General features: G+C 40.5%; 2 protein-coding genes across 2 annotated transcripts in view; both read right to left on the bottom strand.

Annotated features, from left to right (window-relative positions):
- The window catches only part of F5 (coagulation factor V), a 78348-nt gene extending 72447 nt beyond the window's left edge, over positions 1 to 5901 (bottom strand). The window contains exons 1-2 of the mRNA XM_065936764.1: positions 5744 to 5901; positions 526 to 617 (exon numbers count right to left, since the gene is read on the bottom strand). Of these exons, the coding sequence (XP_065792836.1) occupies positions 526 to 617; positions 5744 to 5901 (250 nt within the window). The remainder of the gene's footprint in view (positions 1 to 525; positions 618 to 5743) is intronic.
- Positions 5902 to 8921: 3020 nt separating this feature from the next.
- SELP (selectin P) overlaps positions 8922 to 24482 on the bottom strand; it is a 43816-nt gene continuing 28255 nt past the window's right edge. The window contains exons 10-16 of the mRNA XM_065936765.1: positions 18285 to 18470; positions 16963 to 17175; positions 15744 to 15929; positions 14733 to 14852; positions 11717 to 11747; positions 10507 to 10562; positions 8922 to 9837 (exon numbers count right to left, since the gene is read on the bottom strand). Coding sequence (XP_065792837.1) covers positions 10508 to 10562; positions 11717 to 11747; positions 14733 to 14852; positions 15744 to 15929; positions 16963 to 17175; positions 18285 to 18470 — 791 coding nt within the window. The 3' untranslated portion in view covers positions 8922 to 9837; position 10507. The remainder of the gene's footprint in view (positions 9838 to 10506; positions 10563 to 11716; positions 11748 to 14732; positions 14853 to 15743; positions 15930 to 16962; positions 17176 to 18284; positions 18471 to 24482) is intronic.

Below are 24482 nucleotides of genomic sequence, written 5' to 3' on the forward strand. Positions count from 1 at the left end.
AAAAAAAAAATCAGACATATACAGTTCCTTTAAATGAATTTCAGGACTCAGCAAATAATCATTTGCTAAAGCTCATTTGTGCTCATTAAACTAGACCATAAGCTCTATGAAGGCAGGAGATGCATTTGTCTTGTCCACCATGACATCCATTGTGCCTATTTCAATGCCCAGCCCACAGCAGGTTCTCTTTAATAGTTTGCTAGATGAATGAATAAAAATTCAAACACTCAAAAGTTTTGTTTAGCTTTTTAAAATCAATGTTAAAAACAGTTGTCTTCATAGACATGTGACCCATGAAACTGCACAGGGCCCCATGCTCTGGAGGGCCCCCAGCTTGGCTTAAGGCTTTGCTGTCACTGTTTTGAAATTCTCCATACTATGAATAAGAGCCCAACTCACACTGGTTAAAAACAACAAAAACACATTTCTGTAAAATATCACTAAATGAATATTTTAGATATATGTGAATATCAAATTAACCATAGAGTTTTATCTTTAAAATTTAAAAATATATTTCAGGCTTACCTGAAGCTCTGGATTGTGGTTTTTCTTTCCGAAAATTTGCTTCATACTCCCTGTAGACAATTTTCTTAAAGGAGGTTTCAGAAGATTTTGAACTGGAAATAAAATACATTTGAAAGGCTAATGTGACATCTACTCACAGTACAACAAAATAGATCTCTCATTTCCCCAAACCTTTACTAGAAATAACAGTATTTTTAAACTGTGTTTCAGAAACCCTAGGTCTTATAAATATGAACAATAAGTGAAGTTAATAAAATAATGATTGATGTCTTTGAGAATATTCTATTGTGATAACCATTCTTCCACAAATTTATCTTGCATTAACCAACCCTATTATGCAGATCAAATTTCTAAAAAAACCCCCAAACTTTAGGCTTGTATTTTAAATGATTAAAGATATGGCCAAATTCCTTATGAATAGATATGTGAGCTGCTTTTCAACTCATCATTCACATACAGTTTTAAGCTGCTAGTGTTAGTTGCTCAGTCATGTCTGACTCTTTGTGACCCCATGAACTGTAGCCCAGCAGGCTCCTCTGTCCATGGAATTCTCTAGATAAAAATACTGGAGTGGTTTGCCATTTTCTTCTCCAGGATTCTTCCCAACCCGGGGATTGAACCTGCATCTCCTGCATTGCAGGCAGATTGTTTACTGCCTGAGCCACCAGGAAAGCCCAAGCTGCTAGGAAACACTGTAAAAAGCTGTTGATGTAATGGACTCTTTCTTGCTGAGAAGTTGAAGATGGCTAATGGAGTCAAAGCCCTGGGATTCATATAGGAAACAAACAAATGAAAAAACCAAGTTTAAGTAACTTGCCTGAGGAGAAACCGTTGATAATGGCAAAACCAAGATTCAAAAACTACTTAGGGTCATCCCTGGTATCTGTAGGGGTTGATTCCATGATGCCCCTGGCACCAGAACCTGCAGATGTTCAAGTCCCTTCTATAAGAATACAGTTAGTCGGCTGTATCTGCAGCTTTCATATCCCCAGATGCACAGGGCCAACTGTTTCCATAGTTAAGAATTCAGAGAGGAAGGCACGGAGAGTACTGGAATAATTTCCATCCTTTCCTTCTGTGTCTCTAAAGATGGGCATGTCATTCCCATCCTTGTCTTAAACTCAAAGTTAAAGGTAAAAGGAAAGATAATAGTAGTAGTGTTAGTTGCTCAGCCATCTCTGACTCTTTTTGCAACCCCATGGACTGCAGCTCACCAGGCTGCTCTGTCCATCTGATTCCCCAGTCAAGAATAATGGAGTGAATAGCCATTCCCTACTCCAGGAGATTTTTCCAACTCAGGGATCAAACCCAGATCTCCTACATTGCAGGCAGATTCTTTACCATCTGAGCCATGAGGGGAGCCCAGAAGGAAAGATAATTGTGGGAAATTTCTTACAGATGTGTAAACCAGTTGCCCATATTGGTTTTGTTATGCTTCCTAATCCAGAGAGTGGCCCAGTATAACTAGGTCATAACAGAGAAGGATACTAATCACACTTGCTATGATATTTATGTAGCACAGAGGCTAAGAGAACTGGTTTTATGTTCAGAGTGTCTGGGTTTGAATCCTGTATCTACCCCTTATTACCTGTATAACCTTGAAAAATTTATTTAATCCATTTATGCCTCTGTTTTTGTAATTGTGATCTGGGACCAACAGTAAAATCTTCCTCAAGAATTATTACAAGTTTTAAATAAATTGATACCTACAAAGGGTTTAGAGCTGGCACATTGTAAATATTCAATGCATGTCAGCTAGTAATATCTTCAAAGTGTAATGAAAGTTGATTTTTAGCTTTCATGTTTCACAAGCAAGCAGAAAAATCTGTAATTTTAGTAGTTCTCATAATTTTAAAATATGGGATACAAGAACTGTGTTAATATTCGAAGGCAGAATTAAAAGAGGCATGCATAAGTATTTTTGGAAAGGCTAGCTACAGAAGTTGGTGGGTTCTCAGTCACTGGAAGCATTCAAGTAGAAACTAGACAATTATTTACTGACTGCTTTGGGTGCTTTGAGTTTGGGAAAAAGTAGGAAGTTAAAACATGCAAGTTGAAAATTAATTAAATGACCTCTTAAGAGTTTATAGAGCCCAAGATCCCTAGGATTGTATATGTTAGTTTGTGTCCATAATGTGGAGGTCCTTTTTCTTGGAAGGGTGCAATTGAAACGTGTTTCCTGTCCCTAACCATAGATCTTTAAATACAGGAGTACAGGTGACGGTATAAAACCTTTACTAAGAAAAATCAGTCTTTTATGTAGAGTAATTTTAATAGACATGTGCTTCCTAATATGTTTCCCTGTGTATATTGTGTGTGCATTCTGAGATATATTTATTTTTAATTTGAACAACTGAACTGCTACTGGAAAATAATCAGTCTGAACAGAAAGTTAAAGATGAATTCAAACAATATGCATGATGAATTTACCATTTATGAGAATTATTTAAAGATGATTTATTCATAATAAAATCATATAAAGCTTAAACCCTTGAGAGACCGATGTACATCTATTTTTTTTCAATATCTGTTACTATATGCATGCATGTGATTGAATGTATTTCCTTAGGGCAATTTTCAAAAATATTCACTTCAGCTCCAGAGCAAGAATAAAAGATATATTTCACCACTAAAAGGCACTGCCCTGCCAATATTACCTGAAATAAGGAAAGATCTTTGCTTGGTGCTAAAATACACTTTAGGAAACGATGGATGTTGATTTCTTTATAGTATCATTAGCTCTCGGTGTAGGACAATTTAAAACAAGTTCTTAGTTTAAGCAGCCAGATATACAGGTTAGATTTTTCACACAGAAGTACTCAGTCAGTCACTTCAGTCGCTCAGTCGTGTCCGACTCTTTGCGACCCCATGAATCGCAGCACGCCAGGCCTCCCTGTCCATCTAGACCAACACAATACTGTAAAGCAATTATCCTTCAATTAAAAATAAATAAATTTTAAAAAAGAGGTGCTAGAAAGAAATTACATGATTTGAGGTTTGAAAATATTGACAGTTGATCTGGATTATCACTGTTTGGTTTTGACTCAATAATTGATACCAGAGGAGCAACTATTATGAGAATTCTGGAAACTCAACCAAAGAGTGAGAGTTTAGGATGACCGTTCATAGCTTCTTTTGAGAACTCACCATGTAAATCAGGGTGTTTTCCTATGTGATTCTGCCTCCTCCATTATTCAGCTTGTTATTGCCCTATGTGATTCTTCCTTCAATATTCAGCTTGTTATTCTCATTGTTAATTGCAGAAGAAAGAACAAACTCCCAAGTATAAGCAAGCATAAGCATGACATAGGAAAGCCAGCATCCAAGCTAGTGTTCTACACATGAGCAGGAAAATAGATGCTGGAAAGACCTCTATTTCCTTTGGGGTTTTTGTTAGTATCGGCTCTTGAAGGGTGTGGGTGGGACCTAGATTATCACCTTGAAATACAATATTTTAAATAATTTTTTTTTAAAGAGGGAATTACTATTACAAGACCAAGCTACCACACCCTCCGATATAATCCAGTTACAGAGAAAAGATTTTGAAAGGGTTAATGTTATGTACTGAAAGTCAAAAGTCACTCACTTGTGTCCCACTCTTCGTAACCCCATGGACTGTAGCTCACTAGGCTCCTCCATCCATTTAATTTTCCAGGCAAGAGTACTGGAATGGGTTGCATTTCCTTCTCCAGGGGATTTATCCAACCCAGGGATCGAACTTGGGTCTCCCACATTGCGGGCAGACGCTTTATCATCTGAGCCACCAGAGAATCCCATGTTATGCACTAAAGGGCATCAAATATCACAATACTTTCCTGGCAGATTGCTTTTGTTTCGAAATTGTAAAAGAGGAACACATCTTGCACAATCATTTAAACTGTGATGTTAAGTTTAAAAAAAAATCTTAGATACACTAAGAGGTTTACTATTCAGAGAAATACTGAGTAGAACCTGTGATTTCTTTAATTTCTGGGAAATCTTATTTCTAATCTTTCCGTTAGGAAAAGAGTATGCAACTCAGATAGAGATTTATTATTTAACTCTTGTCTTAGTTACATATTTAACCCTTGTCTTAGCCATATATGGACTTCCCTGATGGCTCTGACGGTAAAGCATCTGCCTACAATGCGGGAGACTCGGGTTCAATCCCTGGGCTGGGAAGATCTCCTGGAGAAGGAAATGGTACCCCACTCCAGTATTCCTGCCTGGAAAATCCCATGGACGGAGAAGCCTGGTAGGCTACAGTCCATGGGGTCGCAAAGAGTCGGACACGACTGAGCGACTTCATTTTCACTTTCAGTTAGTTACATAAGCCTTTTAATAGTGACTCTTATCAAAATAGCCAGGTAGACCATATCCTAGGGACTGATAAAGAATGAGAGAAGAATAAAGAGCCATGTGAAACAGAAAAAAAGGTAAAAGAAAAACAATGTTGGATTTTTATGAATTGATGATGTTTTGAAAGTCATTGATAAGAAGGCAACAACAGTTTGGCAGTTGTTACTGAATAATCTGCTTATAATGAAGTTACAAGGTACATATCTCTAGTTTTAGAAGATGAGGCTAAGTGGATATAGGATAAATAGTATGTACCTAGAAGTTTTGTGTCCAACTCTTTGCGACCTGATGGACTATAGTCCACCAGGCTCCTCTGTGCATGGGGTTTCCTAAGCAAGAATACTGAAGTGGGTTGCCATTTCCTTCTCCAGGGGATCTTCCCGACCCAGGGATTGAACCCAGGTCTCCTGCATTGCAGGAAGATGCTTTAACCTCTGAGCCACTAGGGAAGCCCTTCATAAAAATACTAAACTACTAAAATACTAAAAAAACTAAACTACTAAAAATCTGGAACAGGAGTTTGCAGCTGATGAAGAGGTAGGTACCTGGTGCTTTTCAACCAATCAATCAATATATTAAACCAACCATCAATGATACTAACAAAATTATATCAACAACAAACTCTTGAAAGCAGTATCTAGCCAAACAATATTTTCTGAACCGTTGGAATATTACACTGTATTGTTAGAGGCAAAATGAGCATCCACCAATTTTATTCATTAAACCCTCCTATTAATTGTATTTACATATCTGAAGTTACACACACACACACACACACACACACACACACAAACCCAGTGGAATTGTAAAAGGAATGCTCTCGAAAAGAAATAGATTATCCTTCCCGGAGAAGCCCATCCAGACACCCCGCCTGCCTTACCTGAGGTGTGTGGACTCCGGGCGGTAGTTCCATCTGACGCTCTGAGCAGCTACGTAGAACTGCCTTAGCCGCGCTGCTTCAGCCCCTAGGTTCCCCCAGCCTGCCCAGCTGGTGCCTAGGACCACGAGGAGCCAGAGGCCAGGGCAAGCGGGAAGCATGGTCGCTTTCCTTCTCTCGCCGCCGCCACCGCCCCGGGGGTGGGCAGGGCTGCCTCTGCTGTCAGCGGTCCGGGCTGCGGTGAGCTCCCGGAGGCTGCGGGTGGCAGCGTCCTCCTCCTCGTCAACTCCCCCAGGCGCCGCTGGTGGCTGCACCCCGGGCTGCCCCACCTCCTCAGACCTTTCTAGGCTGAGGGTTGGCTAGGTCACTGCCCCAGATGACAGGAGGTGTTAGGAAGAGCCAGCGAGTTAGTGACTGTTTTACCACGGGTGAAGGAAAGGCGGTGATTGGAGATTCTCGCAGCCAGGGCAGTCCTCAGGGATTCATGAGAAGGGGTAAGACTGTCTCCCACATTTCCATCTGCTCAGCCCACTGCCCAGGAGCCCCTCACCAGCCCCAGTCACCAAAAAAGCTGCCTAGGGCAGAGTTCACACTTGCCAGACTCTCGGCACTTCCCATCGTGGTGGGACCCAAAATCCTTAACCACACTACTTTCCTGATCTGAGGAAGAGGGCATTATGCCCTATTATTGGGCACAGAAATACTGTATTTTCAGGTGGTGAGGAAGCAAGGGGGTGATCACATGAATGGAGCCTGATGGCCTGGCTCACTTTACTAACTTCTACCCTTGCACAGGTCTGTCTTGATTCAATATTGTGTTCGTTTCAGCTCTACAGCAAAGTGGAACATGTATGGGTTTCCCAGGTGGCTCAGCGGTTAAGAATCGGCCTGCTAAGGCAGGGGAGACAGGTTTGATCCCTGGGTGGGGAAGATCCCCTGGAAAAGGAGAATGGCAACCCACTCTAGTAATTTCCATGCTGGGAAATTCCATGGGCAGAGGAGCCTGGCAGGCTACAGTCCATAGGGTCACAAAGAGTCAGATACAAGTTAGTGACTAAACAACAGTATAAATGTATATAAATCTTTTTTAGTTTCTCTTCCTTTGTAGGTTGTTATAAAATATTGAGTATGGCTCCCTGGGCTATACAGTAGGTCCTTGTTGTTTATCTACTTTATACATATGATCCCGTGAAGTTACTCAGTCGTGTCCGACTCTCCCATGGACCATAACCTACCAGCCCCTCCATCCATGGAATTTTCCACGTAAGAGTACTGGAATGGGTTGCCATTTCCTTCACCAAGGGATCTTCCCGACCTGAGGATCGAACCCAGGTCTCCCGCATTGCAGGCAGACGCTTTACCGTCTGAGCTACCAGGGAAGCCCATTTTATATTTAGTGTATATATTTTAATCCCAAGTTCCTAATTTATTCTTCCCCTCTCCCCCTTTGGTATTCATTAAGTTTGATTTCTGGGTCTGGGAGTCTGTTTCTGTTTTGTAAATATGTTGATTTGTTCCATTTTTTAGATTCTGCATGTAAATGATATCATATGCCATTTGTCTTTGTCTGTTGCACAGTTCTGTCTTGATAAGGGCCTGTGGCCACCTAAGGCAGTGACGAAAGAGAGGGCTTAAAGAGTTTCACTGGGAGAATCAGACCAGATTTCAATCCCACTTACTAGCTGTGTTCTCTTGGATAAGTTACACAACCTCTCTGATCTTAGTTTTGGCATCAGGAGAATAAAGATGATAATAATAATTTTCCCCAATAGTGTGGTTGGGAGGATAAAGGAATACTGTGAAGTATGTAATTCCTAGCAGTTGGAAAGCACACAGCACATGTTGATTACTATGATTATATCTTTTCTGCCTCCAGGGCTCCTTTCGTATCTCAGAGGATCTGACTGTTTCTCATATGGCTGTTTAAGATATGATTTTGCTATGTATAGAGAATCTGAGAATTATCTTGTCTGAAGCATCATTGTGACTTATCCCAGGCTCCCTGCATCTACTTGCCTCCAAGTCTCTGTCTATGACTTGTGTCAGGGGCTTCCCTGGTGGCTCAGTGGTAAAAAATCCGCCTGTCAATGCAGGATACGTGGGTTCAATCCCTGGGCTGGGAAGATCCCCTGGAGAAGTAAATGGCAACCCACTCCAATATTCTTGTCTGAAAAGTCCCATAGACAGAGGATTTGTCACAATAGTTCTCAATAAATTGTAATCTATCACCTCACATGGGATCTCCATGATGTCAGGCTCCTCAACAACCTGTCTTTGCTTCTTGGCTGACATTATTTGATCTACTAAGAATGCCATTCTCTTACTCTTCACTGTCCACTCTCTAAATTCCAATCAGAGTCTCACCTATCTCCTTGATTCTGGGACAAATTGACTTTTCCATTTTATGAATTCCTACCACACTCTTCAAATAACATACTTATTTCTGTCACTTGTATTATTGTCTCTTGTGTCCCCACTTACATTATCAGCTATTGAAGAACAGGAATGGTGCCATATCCTTTTTCATCTATACTATCAGTGCTTTACAAAGTTGGTAAGCCATCAGAATTCCCTGGTGGGGGGAATTTTTACAAAATATAGATTCTGACTCAGGACACAGGGCTGATAATCATCCTCCTATAATACTGAGCCTAAGTAAGTAAGTGTTAATCGCTCAGTAGTGTCCGACTGTGACCGCATGGACTGCAGCCCACCAGGCTCCACTGTCCATGAGATGTTCCAGACAATGATACTGGAGTGGGTTGCCGTTTCCTTCTCCAGGGGATCTTCCTGACCCAGGGATCGGACCCGGGCCTCCTGCACTGCAGGCAGATTCTTCACCAACTAAACCTAGTGATCAGCTAGTTCTGAACCTAGTGATCAACTGAGCCTAGTGATCAGCATAACGTGAGCAGTCAGAGGTGCTGTGGGCACTATCGTGTGAGTGAAACCTTTTAAAAGCAGTGTGTCTGTAAATCTCAAGGTTATTACCAAAATTCTTGCAAAACCTTGTAACCTTTAGATAGACTGTTTCACCATTTTTATCTGCGTGTTTTATTTGCATTTTTATTTGCATGTTTACCTAGTCTGTGTAACATGTTCATTGCCTCACTTTTCACAGAAAGGACAGCTATATTGTTTGGCTCTGTATTTTTTCTATCAGTTTCAGATAAGTACTGTGTAACTTTTAATAACGTATTTATTAAATATGTGAATCAAAGAATGGGTAAAACACATTCAGGTGATGAAGACTTTTCTGCTTCTCTGATTTTCTTCTTGTGTGTTTAGGGTGGTGGTAAGATACATATTTGCCGACTCTAGTCTCGAGTTGGTAATTGGGACATCCATGATTGTGTATTACGTTAATGTCAACAAAGTGATGGATACAGACTTTATTCAGCAAAATATCAAACACTAGAACATAGCATTTAGGGGAATCCTTTTAACTATACATTCAAGGATTGGTCTCTGGGTCCTCTGGGGGAGAGTGACGGCGGAGGGAAGGTCTAGAGCGATGTGTACCTTCCTGTCTGGAGCACCAGTCTCCTGCAGCCTCTGGTGCCATCCAGAGGCCTTTCTTAGAGCTTCAAGGAAGTCCAAAAGGCTTCATCAACAGCAAGCACTGAAGACCCAGGAAATCCTATAGAAATTCCCTTAAGTCAGAGACACCTCCTGCCTTCCAACAAAGTAGAGGAGAACCTCCTCCAGTCCAAAAATAAAGAGGCATTTTTATTTTTCCAGTCCGATCTTCTGGTGAGTCATGCTCCGGGCTCTAGCTAATTAGTACCGCAAGTGACAGCTAAGTCAAAGCCCACAGACCACCGCAGAAAGACTCAGTCCCAGCTTCTGAGCTTGTGTTGAAGGAAGAGGAAATGGAGCAGGAAAGGGTGGTGGGTGGAGAATTGGGGCTTGTGGTCCAGTCCTTCTGCTCTGGTGCAGAACTAATCTAAAGGAAATTCCACGTCCTTTATTCACAAGTATTTACAGAAAACTGCAGCAAACACTCAACACTTTAATCAAGTCTTTTCGGGAAAGCTGATGTTCAAAAATAGGATCCTGTGGCAGTTGGACGAGGTCACCAAGACAAGGACAGGTCTCTGAAAATGACAGCAAAAATTAAAATTATTATATTTTCCTGAAAAAGATGAAAGAAAGCTCTCATCATATGTACCCTCTAAGGCTTTGTATAATCTTTTTCTAGATTCCAAATATTCTGTCATTTAGGCTATTTAGGAAACTTAACCACTCACTGAGCTTTTTGGGAGAAAGAAGGTATTATCTTATATGGTATATACGATATTATATGATAATATAACATTATAATATATGATATTATATATCATATTATTTTTTATAATTATATGACAATATCATATGATTTTTGTTTTCCCAGCAGGTTGCATAGGGAACTGGCTCCATAAAGTTTGTAAAATTTTTCTAGTTGTCATGATTTCTGGTGATCAAGCAAGGCCACAGTATCAGTACCATTTAGCAGCCAGTAATGGGAATGTCATACATCCTGAAATAAGTTATGTCTAATTAGAACATTTATATCCAAAGTAAATGGAAATTCTCCTATGTACTCACTTTCTATAGTCACTCTACTACTATACCTGTCTCCTACTGCCAACACAATTTTCTGCATAGTTTGAACTTTAAAACATGCTTAAAGTGTAACTCCTGATTATATAAAGAAAAGGCAAGCTTTACATTTTTCCTTTCCCTATTGTCTATTTCCTTCAAAAATACTTCCATAGGCAACTTACCTTAAGGGTTTGGATCAAATGCAGCATTTGTAAAAACTCCATATGTTCCTAGGTGGCTAAAGAACAGAAACAAAAAAAGATAAACTTGCCATTTGATGCTTTGTCCTTGGCCCTAGTCCTTCACATAGTTCATCCAGAGACCATGAAATACCACCCACCCCTGAAATTCTCTGATTTTAGAGGGAAAGAGGAGTAAAAATCAAAGAGATTTTCAAGATCCCAATTAATTGTTCTGGGTAATTTTCTTTGCACTTCGTACCCAAGTTATTGTTGATACTTTAGGTACTGAATACCTGTTCTGACCCCTGCTGCAGCCTCTTCCTTGTGAGAGGAAATCCTTTTAAAATTCTACCCTTAATACTTGATCATATGGTAATAGTTTTCAAAGAATGGTAGTACTGCTCCCTATAGCCATTTTTAAAATTTTCATAATGAGCAAGACTTACTATTGACATTTGGCAGGGGCTAAGGATGAACTGAACTGAACTGAACTGAACTGAACTGAACTGAACTGAAGGATGCTGGATGTCCTAAAATGCCCAAGGCACCAAAGAATTGTCTTATACACCCCATACAACTTTAGAAAAGCTACTCAACATTCCTGCAGGTGAAAAATCTCTGAGCCTAAAACTGAACGGCTTTACATATAAATGTTAAGTTTTTTTTGTGTGTATCTTTTAAAATGCAATTACCATCTGAATTAAGAGAAGATAATAACAGGTTTTCCAACTCTTTGCCAGAATAGTTCATCATTTTAAAAAATCAGGTTGGTGTTGACAACACTTCTGATACATTTTGACTCACTAATAGAATATTTCTGTCAGCTGACCTTTATGACTGTTGCCTTCATAGTGATTCTACTTGAATGAAGGTACGAGTATCTGATGGATGATCTCATGGCACCTGCCAGTGTGGTGCCCCAGTTCCAGTGTGCTATTTCTATGTCACTTTCCCTTATATCTTGTATTTCTCCTTTATATTATCATTAGGGCACTTAGTGATTTTTTTAAGAAATATTATGTATTGCTGGGACATATTACTGGTAAATTTTGCTTCAGAATTAGTCTAGGGGACATTGCCAAAGACTGTTTCATAAAAGGCATGTCTGTATAGTCATTCTGACATACTCATAAACAGTGAATTAATAATTCATAGAGTGAATTAAAAAGTCAAACTAGAAAAATTTAACCATAAAACATTTCCATCTTACCTTTGAGGGTTCAAGGGGCTTTTTCCATCATCTGAAATAAGCAAGAAGACACAGAAGATTGGTTTAAAAGAAAAAAAAAATGATATGAAGGGGAAAGGTCATCAGCGATAGGGATTATTGGGGGAAGTCAGCAGACTGATTTCCAGGTGGGCTTATTTTAAGGGACTTATTGGGAACAATCCCTCCCTGAGAGATGGGACCTGTTTTAGGCTAAATTAAACATTCAGCAATATGTAACTCCAGAGTCCGCTCATCTTTCTTCTCCTCTCTTTCACTAACAACCTGTCCTCCTACCTCTGGTCCCTGACTTCATCCTCTTGGCTACTCTTGGTATCATTGAGACCATCGGTTCTCAAAACCCATTTCTTTGGCACTTGAGGCCCTCTGTGTTTGCATTCTGTCCATACTCTGTTAATCATTATTTGGTGGTGGTTTAGTCACTAAGTCATATCTGACTCTTGCGACACCATTTACTGTAGACTGTTAGACTCCTCTGTCTATGGGGTTCTCCAGGCAAGAATACTGGAGTGGGTTGCCATTTCTTTCTCCGAGGGATCTTCCCAACTCAGGAATCTAACCCAGGTCTCCTGCATTGCAGGCAGATTCTTTACCAGTTGAGCTTGGGCAAGCTAATTGCATAAACAAACCCAAACCAACATAACAGTGGATGTTTTCCCTCCCTGATCATTTATACTATTGGGGGCCTCCTGTCATAATTCAGACACTGAACTCTGATCGTGGAAACTTTAAACATGGCAACATGTCTGTCAATCATCCCATGGGTAGATACAAAGGGGAAAGCATCTCATGCCTAAATACATTTAGAAAATATTAGGTGAAATGAAAAAGAACAAGTGTATTTATTACAGGGCATGATTGAACTTTCAATGTGATAATGAGGGTGCACTTTGAATTTGCAGGGGAGGGACATAGTATGCAGGCCTTTCCTAGTATTTGAACTTGGAGTCCTAGAAAGTTTAAAAGCAAAGTGGGACAGATCAAGGGAGAACATTCCATCTCCACAAATGAATTTTTGTATTATATAGATATTGGAGGATGGGTGGTGGCTGATCCCTCTCCATAGTTCAGAGGGTTCCCTGGAAATGTCTCAAAACTAAAGGAAGAATTTGGGGAAGATGCAGGAACAGGATTCCTACGTGGCGATGGAGATTAGGATCAGGGTCTTAGGACCTCTCGCCTCTGCCTTCTGGATTAGTTTAAGCAGGCACAGATGTTGCATGGAGGGAGTGGTTGTAAATCTTTGGTCTTTAAGCAGAGTTATTGTTTATCTGTTGTCCTATTCACTGACTCACAGGATAGTATATGAAGGAACTTTGGAAAATCAGCCTAATGCAATGGTGGCTTTGTGAAGGGAGAGAGCATGAGAATAGGGAACAAGGGGTTCTTCCTCTGAGCAGTGAAAAATAGGTGTTGAAATCTCAATTCCAGGAGAGTGCTGGCAGGTACTCTTAACATAGCCAATTTCTGTCCCTGGACTTGAGCATTCCTGACCCCTCTGATACCCCCAGTTTCATGAAGAAAGATGAGCAGCCTCATTAGCTTATTTGAAGAGGCTTCTTTATGTCAGAAAGAGACAAATACCATATTATATCACTTAAATGTGAAATCTGAAGTATCGCACAAATGAACTTATCTACAAAACAGACTCACAGACATAGATAACAGACTTGTGATTGCCAAGGGGGAGGATGGGAGGAAAAGGGATGAACTGGGAATTTGGGGTTGGTAGCTGCCAACTATTACGTATAAATGAATAAACAACATCCTACTATGTAGAATAGAGAACTGTATCCAATCTCCCGGGATAAGCCATAATGGAAAAGGCTATTTAAAAAAGAATGTATGTATGTGTAAAAATGAGTCACTTAGCTGTATAGATTGGCACAACATTGTAAATCAACTGTACTTCAATTTTTAAAAAAGAAGAGGCTTCTCAACTTATGGACAGGCTGAGCATCTCAGGCAGACAAATGAAAGGATGTTTGACCTCTTAAGGGAGGGTTCTCTTTTTATTCCTAGGCTACAGCTATCTTTTAACAAACAATTCGAGAAACACAGTTTCCCTTATAGAAAATCTTCATCCATTTGGGTCACTTTCTTGCCTCAATCCTAAATTAGCTCTACAAGTTTTCATGAGCACATACACATCTCTTAGCTTTCATACCAAGTAATTCCTAAAGCAGCAGCTCTTTTACACTTCCAGCTTTGTTTTTCACTTCCTCCATTCATTTTTTTTTCCAATTCAGGTGCAATAAACTATTGAACATAGCATTTTCCCAATTATTTTGCCCTTTTAGGCCTTGTCATATGCCATTATCTCTGCTGTAACTCTATTTTGAGTTTTTCCTTTGGCAAAATCCATTCCTCTTATTCTTCAAAGTTAAATTTAAAAGAGCCTTTTCTGCCCTATCAGTCTGGGTGGGACGCTTCTATTTTGTGTTCCAGGAGGAGTCAGGTAGTGTTTTTGCCCTAATGCACTTGATACACTTCAGTATTAGCATTGATTTAACTTATCCAAGTCACCTACTGAATTATACATTCCCTAATATCAAAGACTATCATTTTGGGTTACACTACCTAATCAGTTGACCAATAAATGGCCATTGTGTGAAAGAATGAATGAATGAAGTATAACTCCTTTCTAGTTAGTTTTGGCAATAACTAAGGTTCCCTAGGCCAGAAGCCCCCAAGTGTCAGTATGCACACTGGCCTCGAAAATCTTAGTAGGTGGAGTTGGGGTGGGGAGGAACTTATGAAAAATTCAGATTTCCAGGCCCATCTCCAGATCTCCATTATATGAGGATCTGTGTTTTCTTTTATTATTTTTTCCCTAAATTTGACTCTGATGGGAGTTGGTTCTCAAGACCACTTAACTTGGCATTGTTTTCTTTTAATGCAAATGTTTTCAGACATGAACTACTGAAGTTGTGGTTTCACTGTCTTGCCCCAAATCACATGAAAGAAGAAAATAAGGAGAATACTGTTTCCAATTTACCTTTTTGTCTGCAACGCCTTCTTAGCAAAGCCAGGAGTATCGATCCCGTCACTAAGCCTGTTGTACAAGCTGCTGCTCCACCAACATAAGTCAGGGTTTCCTGGATAGTCAGTGGCCCTGCTGCAAAACAAACACACACACACATGTGAGACATAAGAAGTGTTTTGTGCAGAAAAACATCATTCCCCCAGAAGGGCCCCAACAACGCTAAGGTGTGAGATCAAATAAGTCCCCCAAGGTCCTGGCAGTGCTAACAACCCAGCACAAAAACCTGGAAGTCATAAATCACTCCAACAGAATGGGACACAAGCAGAACTTTATTTTCTTCCTAATGCTTAAATATCAAACATAATTTCCAAGGAGTCAAGGTACAGACTCAATAAATGGAATTAGATGATTAAATGGCAGTTTGGACAAACAAAATAAACTGGGTAATTTGAGGGGGAAGGTAATTGAAGATTCATTTTTATGACAAAAAGTAGTTACAACAAGCTACTGGGGGGGGGGGGAATGGAAGGGGATGAAATAAACCTTACAAGCAGAGCTTGATTAAGGAAGACACATGGTATTTGGGGGAGGTATATGGTAAACAAAGGTCTTCTGAGATAATGAATTAGGATTCTTCATTAAGTAACCTTAAGTTTAAAACATCTTGAAACTTCAAGATGTATTAGGCCAAGAAGTTCACTTGGCTATTTCTCTAAGATCTTATGGAAAAACCCAGCTGGACTTGTTGGCCAATCCAATACTACACAAAGATTATAAAGAAATGAGAGGATTCGTTTCACAAACTGGAGCTTTGAAAAAGTAGTGGTGATTGTTTAAATTTGATTCCCACTGCGCTGCATAAGATTCAGAGATTCTGTTTGATTCATTGTGAAACAATTATTAAACTCAGGGGAAACCCAGTGATAGAAAGTGAGACCACTATTAAGAAATACACAGAGGAGAAAAACTGATTTCATTATTTTCCATATCAAAGCGACTTCTTAACCTGTATGAGACATATACCTTGGCAGGTTGGCATGGTTGTTGACCACTGACCATTCTCTTGGCATGCTGTTCTTTCTAAGCCACTAAGTAATTGACCCTCTGGGCAATGGAAGCTGCAGGTTGATCCATAGCTGAAATTTCCCCAAGGGTTGGAGCAGTTCATCACTATTGGCTCAATAATGGGTAGCTTGGGGCATTTGACAGCTGCAGAAGAAAATAGAATGTAGGAAAAACAAACATACAGAATGAACATAAGAGATTATGGTTTCACATGAAACTTGGCTAGGGTTGCCAGTAGATGTGGTGGAATACAAAAGATCAGAAAGGACACGAACTATTTTTGGCATTCCCACAAGGTCTTCCAATATCAAACATACTGAGATATATACTCAAAGAATGATAGCCAAAGAACTAAGGAGGGCACAAAGTGGCAATTCAATAAATAAACTTCCAGTGGATTGATCAGTCTTGCCCACAAAAGTACTATTTACAGAATTTTGCCTCTCAAAAATACTGTTGTCCTAAGTATTATTATTACTACCACTGGCAATTAACTGCCATGTCAGCATATATTTCTTGAGATAACAATTGTTCAGAATACCTGACCTCTGAAAGTTTGAAAGAAGTAGAGACTACCATTCTCTTTAAACTGTTTTTCAGGGCATTTCAGGATATTCTCCCAAATTTGTGTACAGAAAACGAAATTTAACTCAAATTTAACTCAACTCAGGAAACTGAATTTAGCAAATGTTGTTGGGCAATACTGACATTTGCAAAGCACTGTGCTGTGCTTCATAGGGAATACAATGATGGAAGAGACACAGTGCTTCATGCATAGGGTATAGGTCTTCAAGAGGTAACATTCATAATTTATCTTTTTAATTGGGTTCCAGTTATGAAATATGGAATGTTTACAAAGCCACATCATCAATAGAATTGTACCTTGTAACTCACAATTCATATAACTGGTTTCACGTTCAACATGTTTATGGCTGTAAAACATTTTGTTATTTCCATATGTTTCCTCCTTTAGGAGTACCAGAGCATTAGCTTGTAATGGAAGGAAGGGGCAACGTGATATGCCTGTTGCTCATTACTTCTAATTGGGATTGTTGTGGGTTTCATGGAGGAGCTGACACCTGAAGTGGTCACTGGCATTGGATAGGATTTCGACAGCCATGGACAATGCCTAGCATGCTAGAATAGTGTCGGAGCTGCCTCCTATGTTTCACCTTACCTCTGCACGTGGGAGCTACTGCTGTCCATTGTCTGGAAGGTCTGCATCGGAGAGCACTATCTCCCATGAGTGTGAATCCAGCTTTGCATCCAAAGTGGCAAGTGGTATTCAAACCAAAGTTCCTCAGATGATGCTGACAGGACATTGTTCCCTGCATTGGAGCGATGAGGGATGGGCATTGCACCACTGGAACAGGAGCTGATGCTGTGTCCACTGTGAAAAAAAAAAAGTTTCAATTTATAGAGCTCCCAACTAAGAGGAGCACAACAGCGTTAAGACTGACATGCAGTAACTGTCTTCTGGTCCTTTCATAATCAGGGAGGTTCTAGCAATAGCTCCTTAAGGAAGTTAAGGAAAACTATTAAAGTCAGGTATGGAAAACCAGGGACTTCCCTGGTGGCTCAGCGGTAAAGAATCTGTCTGCAATGCAGGAGATACTGGGTTCCATCCCTGGTGTGGGAAGATCCCCTGGAGAACGAAATGGCAACCCACTCCGGTATTCTTGCCTGCAAAATCCCATGAACAGAGGTACCTGGCAGGCTACAATCCATGGGTTCACGAAAGAGTCAGACATAACCTAGCACCTAACCATCCACTACCATAGAAAACCAGATGAAACAATTATCTAAAATTGTTCTTGAAGAGATGATTCTTCTAGCCAGAAGAAGAATTTGGGGAGGGGATGTCAGTGTTACTTATATTAAGAAGAAAACCAAACCAAGAAAAAAAAAAAAACACAGAATAATGGGTGTAGAAATATGAAAATTCAGCAAAATATGCATAGACCAATTGCTTGCCCATTGCTGCTTTATTGGGAGGTGTTAATTGTCTTCAGGCCAAAGGTCAGCATGAAATGTGAGGTGTGGAAAATGCCACTGACTCTGTCACTAACTTGCCACGTGGCAGAGAGATGACAACTGACCTCTCCCCACTTCTGTTCCTTAATTTGAAACATTCAACCAGTGACTCCACCCCTAGTGCTCTCCTGGTGATGAAGAAATGGAAACCATTCAATGGACCCAACAAAGTTCTTTGAGAAAAAGAAGCCAAAATTATGAAAGAAAATTTGTACTTAAAAATCAGTATATCTTTTATTCACAAATATGAAAAAGTCCTGCCACTCCTTATATATTTTTTAAATCCATAGGCTATGTTTCCTGTATCCCAATAGATAACCCACTTCATGACAGAAGTGAAGCTTTCACAATAATAATAATATTATGTGTACCTGTCATATAGTAAGAGTGTATGTTAAGTATTTGTTATTTTTGTTGAGGAAATTTCTAGAAGAAAGGCTGTCTTGTGAGGATACACTGTTTTACCTTTGCAGGCTGGTGGGGGTGCTGTCCATCTCCCGGAAGCTGTGCACTCAACATGGTTGGACCCCTCCAGCTTCAAGCCCTTGTTACAGGAGAAGTGGCAGATGGAGCCAACGATGAATTCTCCATGCGTGTCGGGACAGTGCAGGCTTCCCTGCTCGGGGGCAGATAGCTCCGGACACTTGATGGCTGAAGAACCAAATCAAGAATGTCACAATCTCCAAATTGACTCGAAACCCTGTTTTGCACCAAATTAATTCATTCACGTTTTCAACAAATACTTATTGCACTCCCACTATCTCCGGTGTTTTGCTAGGTAGCAGACATTTCACAACAAACGTTAAGTCATGAAGTGCAGAGGGCAGGGGCAAGGATGGTGGGTCTGCAAAGAGGATATAGGGAGAAATTCTAAAAATGAAGGAGTCAAGGGTTTAAGCAGTCAGACCCAAGAATTCACCATTTCATCCTCTTTTCTCTAAACCTTCTGCTGCAGAGATCTTGTGGCCTCCCTGACTCTCACTATCCTCTTTGTAGAAGGGCAGTCCAGGGTTTCATTTCCGTCCTTCCTTCTGCCTGAAATTACTGCCAGTTAGATATCTTGCTGTCTCCACAAATTCAGCACATCTATACCTGCAATGATCATGTTCTGTCCTAAACTACTATTCCTTCCATTTGGACCCCCAGGCTTTTATTTTTTTAAAACCACAGTTTCATAGCACAGGTAAGTGCAAAACCTCCTGGTCAAGCTAGAGTATTCCCCGGGAATTCCCTTAACTGACCTCATGTGTTGCCTCCGGGCCTTGGCTCCCACTGCCCTAAATTTCTTTCAGTTTTCATTAAATAAAATCCCAGCCATCCTCTGGGATCCAATCAAACACAGCCTTTCCAAAGCCTCTGCTGATCACTGCAGCCTGAAGTCTTCTCCTCTGAACACATTGGTGTTTTGTTTGAACTCTCATGCTATCATATCACATGTCAACTCTTCCCTCTTCTCCTGGATGGAAAGCTCCTAAACCTGAGCATCATAAATCTTTGTGTATCCCACAATCACACTGCAGTATCTCAAGAGGTGGTGCTCGACAACCATATGCCAAGTGTATGAGTAAATGAATTTACTATTTCCTTCAAAAACTGTTTTTATAAATTTATTGAAGTTACATATTTATCTTAGGATCATATCTTTCTCTCAGTGACAATCTCTGACATGAGGCTATTATTTATCAACAAATATTGGGTTGTTGGAACTTCCCTGGTAACTGAGCTGGTAAAGAATCCGCCTGCAATGCAGGATACCCTGGTTTGATTCCTGGGTTGGGAAGATCCCCTGGAAAAGGGATAGACCACCCACTCCAGTATTCTTGGGCTTCCCTGGTGGCTCAACTGGAAAAGAATCCATCTGCAATGCCAGAGACCTGGGTTCGATCCCTGGGTTGGGAAGATCCCCTGGAGAAGGAAACGGCTGCCCACTCCAGTATTCTGACCTGGAGAAATCCATGGACTGTAGAGTCCATGGGGTCACAGAGTTGAACACGACTGAGCGACTTTCACTCACGTTGAGTTATTGCCAAATTAAGTGACTGTCCTTTCTTTAAATCCAAGGGTATCTGAAAGCAATGCCTTGGTCAGATAAGTCTCATTTTGCTTAGCTGTTTTACTTTTTTAAAAAAACCTCTCAAAGCCCTGTGCAACGCCTTATGCAAAAGCATTGGTTTTTACATGCTGGCCCACGTGTTTTTGGAGTGGGCTGTTCACTGAAGGACTGAGGGTCCTGATTGTGTGAAACCATTCACATAGCCAAAGTAACCTACTGAATTTCAGCTTAGAACTATGAAATGTTTGAGTAATTAATGAATCCATGCCTGGCAGATCAATTCTGTTTATCAAACTTTTATTATCTGTTGGTATAAGTCATAGATATTAAATCATTTATGAACATTTTCACTAAAATAACTTTTTCAGAATCTCCCAGAAACTACGTAATATCGGCTATACCCCAGGCAACAGTGCCTGACACAGAGTAGAGAGGTCTAAGAATATTTGTCAAAAGAATGAGTGTTAGTAAGCACAATTTAATTTGGAGGCATTCTGACAAGTGTTTTTACATGATGTGAAAAGAAACAAGAGGAGTTCCTGTTTTTAAAAATTGACTTACGTGTCCCCTAGCATACAAAGAGAATTCCACAGTATTAAATCTACTTGGGGGATGTGCTTTGGTCTCAGTTCTATGAGTCTTTTTCTGCCAAGGTTATAAACGTAGGCTTTTGTATCTAGGAAAGCTTCTGAACCCTCTTCTGTAAACACGAACCTTGTTGAATCAAAGGCCCCTAAGAAGGATTTGACTAACTTGCACAAGAAAGCATGTTTTCTGGTCTGAGGGGCAGACTTGATGAGGTACGTGGAAGCCTAGTCCAGATCTGGCAAGTGGTGGGCACTCAGCATTCAGGGGCTGAATTAAATTTGAGGAAGTTGGTGGAGTGAAGGAGCCTAGTGCAGAGGTAGAGGAAGAGATTTTTACCAAGGGGTGACCTCTCTGGGTAACAACAAAAAGTAGTCATATTCTTGAGCCTACTCTAAACCTTTATTAAAAACTGACTTATTACAAGAAGAATAGGAAATGGATAAGAGCTGCTTTTGTCACCATACTTAATGCTCTATTTTCATCGACTTCAAAGCAGTGCTGTCTATTGAAACGGTCTTCATTGATGTTTTCTATAATTCATGATGTAGATGAACATGATGGCATGTGAATTCATGAATTAGTGGATTCACTGGCATGCTATCATCAACTGATAAAATATTACTTTATGCTATTTTAATTTTAATGAATTCTTTGTCTCTATGTATTATTATTATTTTTTTAGCTTGAGTCAAAGTTCATGTTTTGTCATGAAATCTTTGGAAAGAAAAATTAGTATACATAATAAATTTCATTGAGTTGGTGGTTCTAAACTCAAACTTTGAAAATAAAGACTGAGAATCTTCATGGAGTCAGATAAAAGTTGGAGGAGTGGAGAAATGAAACAGAGATGTGAGCCAGGCCAGAGCTTAGAGGGCACCAGTCTGCTGTATTTTAGATCTTGGATGAGTGTGGGTGCGGCAGAAGGACAGAGCTGGGACTGGGACTCAAAACCAGGACCCTCACCTCCCCATCAAGGTGAGGTTGGTCATTAGGAGTCAGGTCCAGCCGCTGAACAGGGTCTCCAGAGAGTCAATGACAACGTGATTGAGGGGACAGTCATCGTATCAGGATAGTGGCCCAACAGCCAGGAATGTAGGGGACAGAGCAACCAGATAGGAGCAACTCAGTACCGCTTATATTCAGGGAAAGGAATTCAGGTCCTGGTGGGTAAAGGCAAGGGGGAAGATTAGGAAATGCAGGCGGAGCTCAAGTCCTAGAGAGCCCAGGAAACTGACATTCTAACAGAAAGGGGAATATCTGTGGACCCACTCAAAAAAAAAATGGAGCCCCACTTTGCACCATGAAACAAGAGGCTTGGTGCACTTGCCACACCACCCCATGTACGTGGTAGCCCTCAATCCCCTCTGATAGAGTCCAGGACCCTGCAGAACACCAGGTGAAAATCAGAGTTCACTGCTGAAAGTTTCAAAATTCATGGACTCAGGCATATGGGAAAAGAAGAGGAACTCTGCCTAAATCTAGAGACTAAATTTGGAGAATGAGATAGAAACACAGGTCCAAAAGCCAGAGCTAACTATCAGGTTCAGACTAGGTTGGCAATTCCAAAGCCCATAGCTCACAAAAGCTGCTGCCCATGGTCAAGTTTAGTTTTAGACACTGGGCAGGGCCAGGCCTGAAATGTCAGCTCATGTGGAGAAAAGGAGGTGGAAGAGAGTCAGGAGGAATGGGGGCTTCAGAGATTACATATTTAACAACCATGTTGATTGCAATGTATTATGTAAAACTTTCATGAGAAAAACAAAAACAAAAAAACTTAAGTGAGGTATTATATCTCAGTTTGTTTTTTTTTTTTTTAGACTTAGAATGTGGAAAAACAGAACTCATGATAAATGCCCATGGAATAAGCAAATGAGTGATTGAGAAATCTGTGATGAAGCACAAGCCCTAAAGATATCAGCTATCAAAGTTCTAGATTCCCTGGATGGCTTGTAGTGTATTTTTTTTTTTTTTTTTTTGACAATAGATGATAGCATTTTGGACTTCCCAGGTGATACAGTGGTAAAGAATCTGCCTGCCAACGTAGGAGATGCAAGATACATGTATTAGATCCCTGGGTTGGGAAGATCTCTTGGAGGAGAATATGGCAACCCACTCCAGTATTCTTGCCTGGAAAATTCCGTGGACAGAGACCCATGGACAAAAAAGACGAGCAGGCTACAGTCCATGGAGTCACAAAGAGTTGGACAAGACAGCACACATGCACGCACAGTAGCATTTTATGTACTTTAGCCTACAGAATCCTTGTCCAGGGAAAAAACCTCAGAGGTGCCCTTGTCCACTCCTCTCCTTTTGGAATCGAGAGTATCAGGGTGTGACATGATCTTCTATGTGACTCCATAACTTCAGGGAAGAGCAATACAAGTCTTTGGATATTAATCTAGTGCTCATTCCACAAGAAGGAATAAGAAAAAATAAGTATTTAGCTCTTTTCACTAATAGATTTCTAAAAACATATTCACTCATTTGATCACTCATCTAAAGTTCATTTTAGAACAACTGCTACTGCAGTTGCCGCTGCAATTAGACAAGAACAGTGGAATTTCCGAAGGACTATCACTGCAGATGGTGACTACAGCCATGAAATTAAAAGACACTTGCTCCTTGGAAGAAAAATTATGACCAACCTAGACAGCATATTAAAAAGCATAGACATTACTTTGCCAACAAAGGTCCATCTAGTCAAAGTTATGGTTTTTCCAGTAGGCATGTATAGTTGTGAGAGTTGGACCATAAAGGCTAAGTGCCAAAGAATTGATGCTTTTGAACTGTGGTGTTGAAGACTCTTCAGAGTTCCTTGGACTGCAAGGAGACCCAACCTGTTAATCCTAAAGGAAATCACTCCTGAATATTCATTGGAAGGACTAATGTTGAAGCTGAAATTCCAATACTTTAGCCACCTAATGCGAAGAACTGACTCAGTGGAAAAAACCCTGATGCTGGGAAAGATTGAAGGCAGGAGAAGAAGGGGATAGCAGAGGATGAGATGGTTGGATGGCATCACTGATGCGATGGACATGAATTTGAGTAGGCTCTGGGAGTTGGTGATGGACAGGGGAGCCTGGCGTGCTGCAGTCTATGGGGTCGCAAAGAGGATGCAACTGAGCGACTGAACTGAACTGAACTGAGCTGACCCGGGATTTATAAACTGGCCACTGGGTGGCAGTGTAGTGTAGTGGTAAAAGCTCTAGTCCTGTAATCAGGCTAGACCTGGGTTTGAATCCTAACTGCACTTTGTAGCTAAGATGTAGCACACACATCTTTGCCAGCTATTTATCTTCTCAAAGCCTCCATTTCTTCATCTTTAAAACAGGGATTATGATAACCATGTTAAGGCTTTTGTGTATTGAATGCAAAAATGCAAATGTAATAGCTAGTACTTACTCAAACAATAAAAATTAGCTATTATTGCTGGTTTTATTATTCCTGACTGTAGTACATGGAACAATAGAACCAAAGAATAAAAAAGGTGACTTTTTTCCTTTAAGAATATTGCTTTTATTCTGGGTTTCATATGTTACAGGTAAAAAAAAAATACTGTATAATTGCTTATTCCTCCAACTTAAATTGTGTAATGACTGTTTTTTTAATTAATTTACTTTTAATTGGAGGATAATTGTTTTACAATGTTGTGTTGGTTTCTGCCACACAACATGAATCAGCCATAGGTATACATATGTCCCCTCCCTCTTGAGCCTCCCTCCCATCTCCCACCCCATCCTAGCCCTCCAGGTTGTCACAGGGCAAAATGATGACATTTGAAAGTAAACATGAGCTATAAATGACTCAGTTTGCAAACTTCTACCTTAGAGCACACTATCTCTGGTGGCTCAGATGGTAAAGAATCTGTCTGCAATGCAGAAGACCTGGGTTCAAGCCCTTGGTTGGGAAGATCCCCTGGAAAAGGGAACAGCTACCCACTCTAGTATTCTTGACTGGAGGATCCCCGTAGACAGAGGAGCCTGGCAGACTACGGTCCATGCGGTCACAAAGGGTCAGACGCG

Source organism: Muntiacus reevesi, chromosome 5 (assembly GCF_963930625.1).
Source record: "Muntiacus reevesi chromosome 5, mMunRee1.1, whole genome shotgun sequence".
In the NCBI taxonomy this organism is placed as follows: domain Eukaryota; kingdom Metazoa; phylum Chordata; class Mammalia; order Artiodactyla; family Cervidae; genus Muntiacus; species Muntiacus reevesi.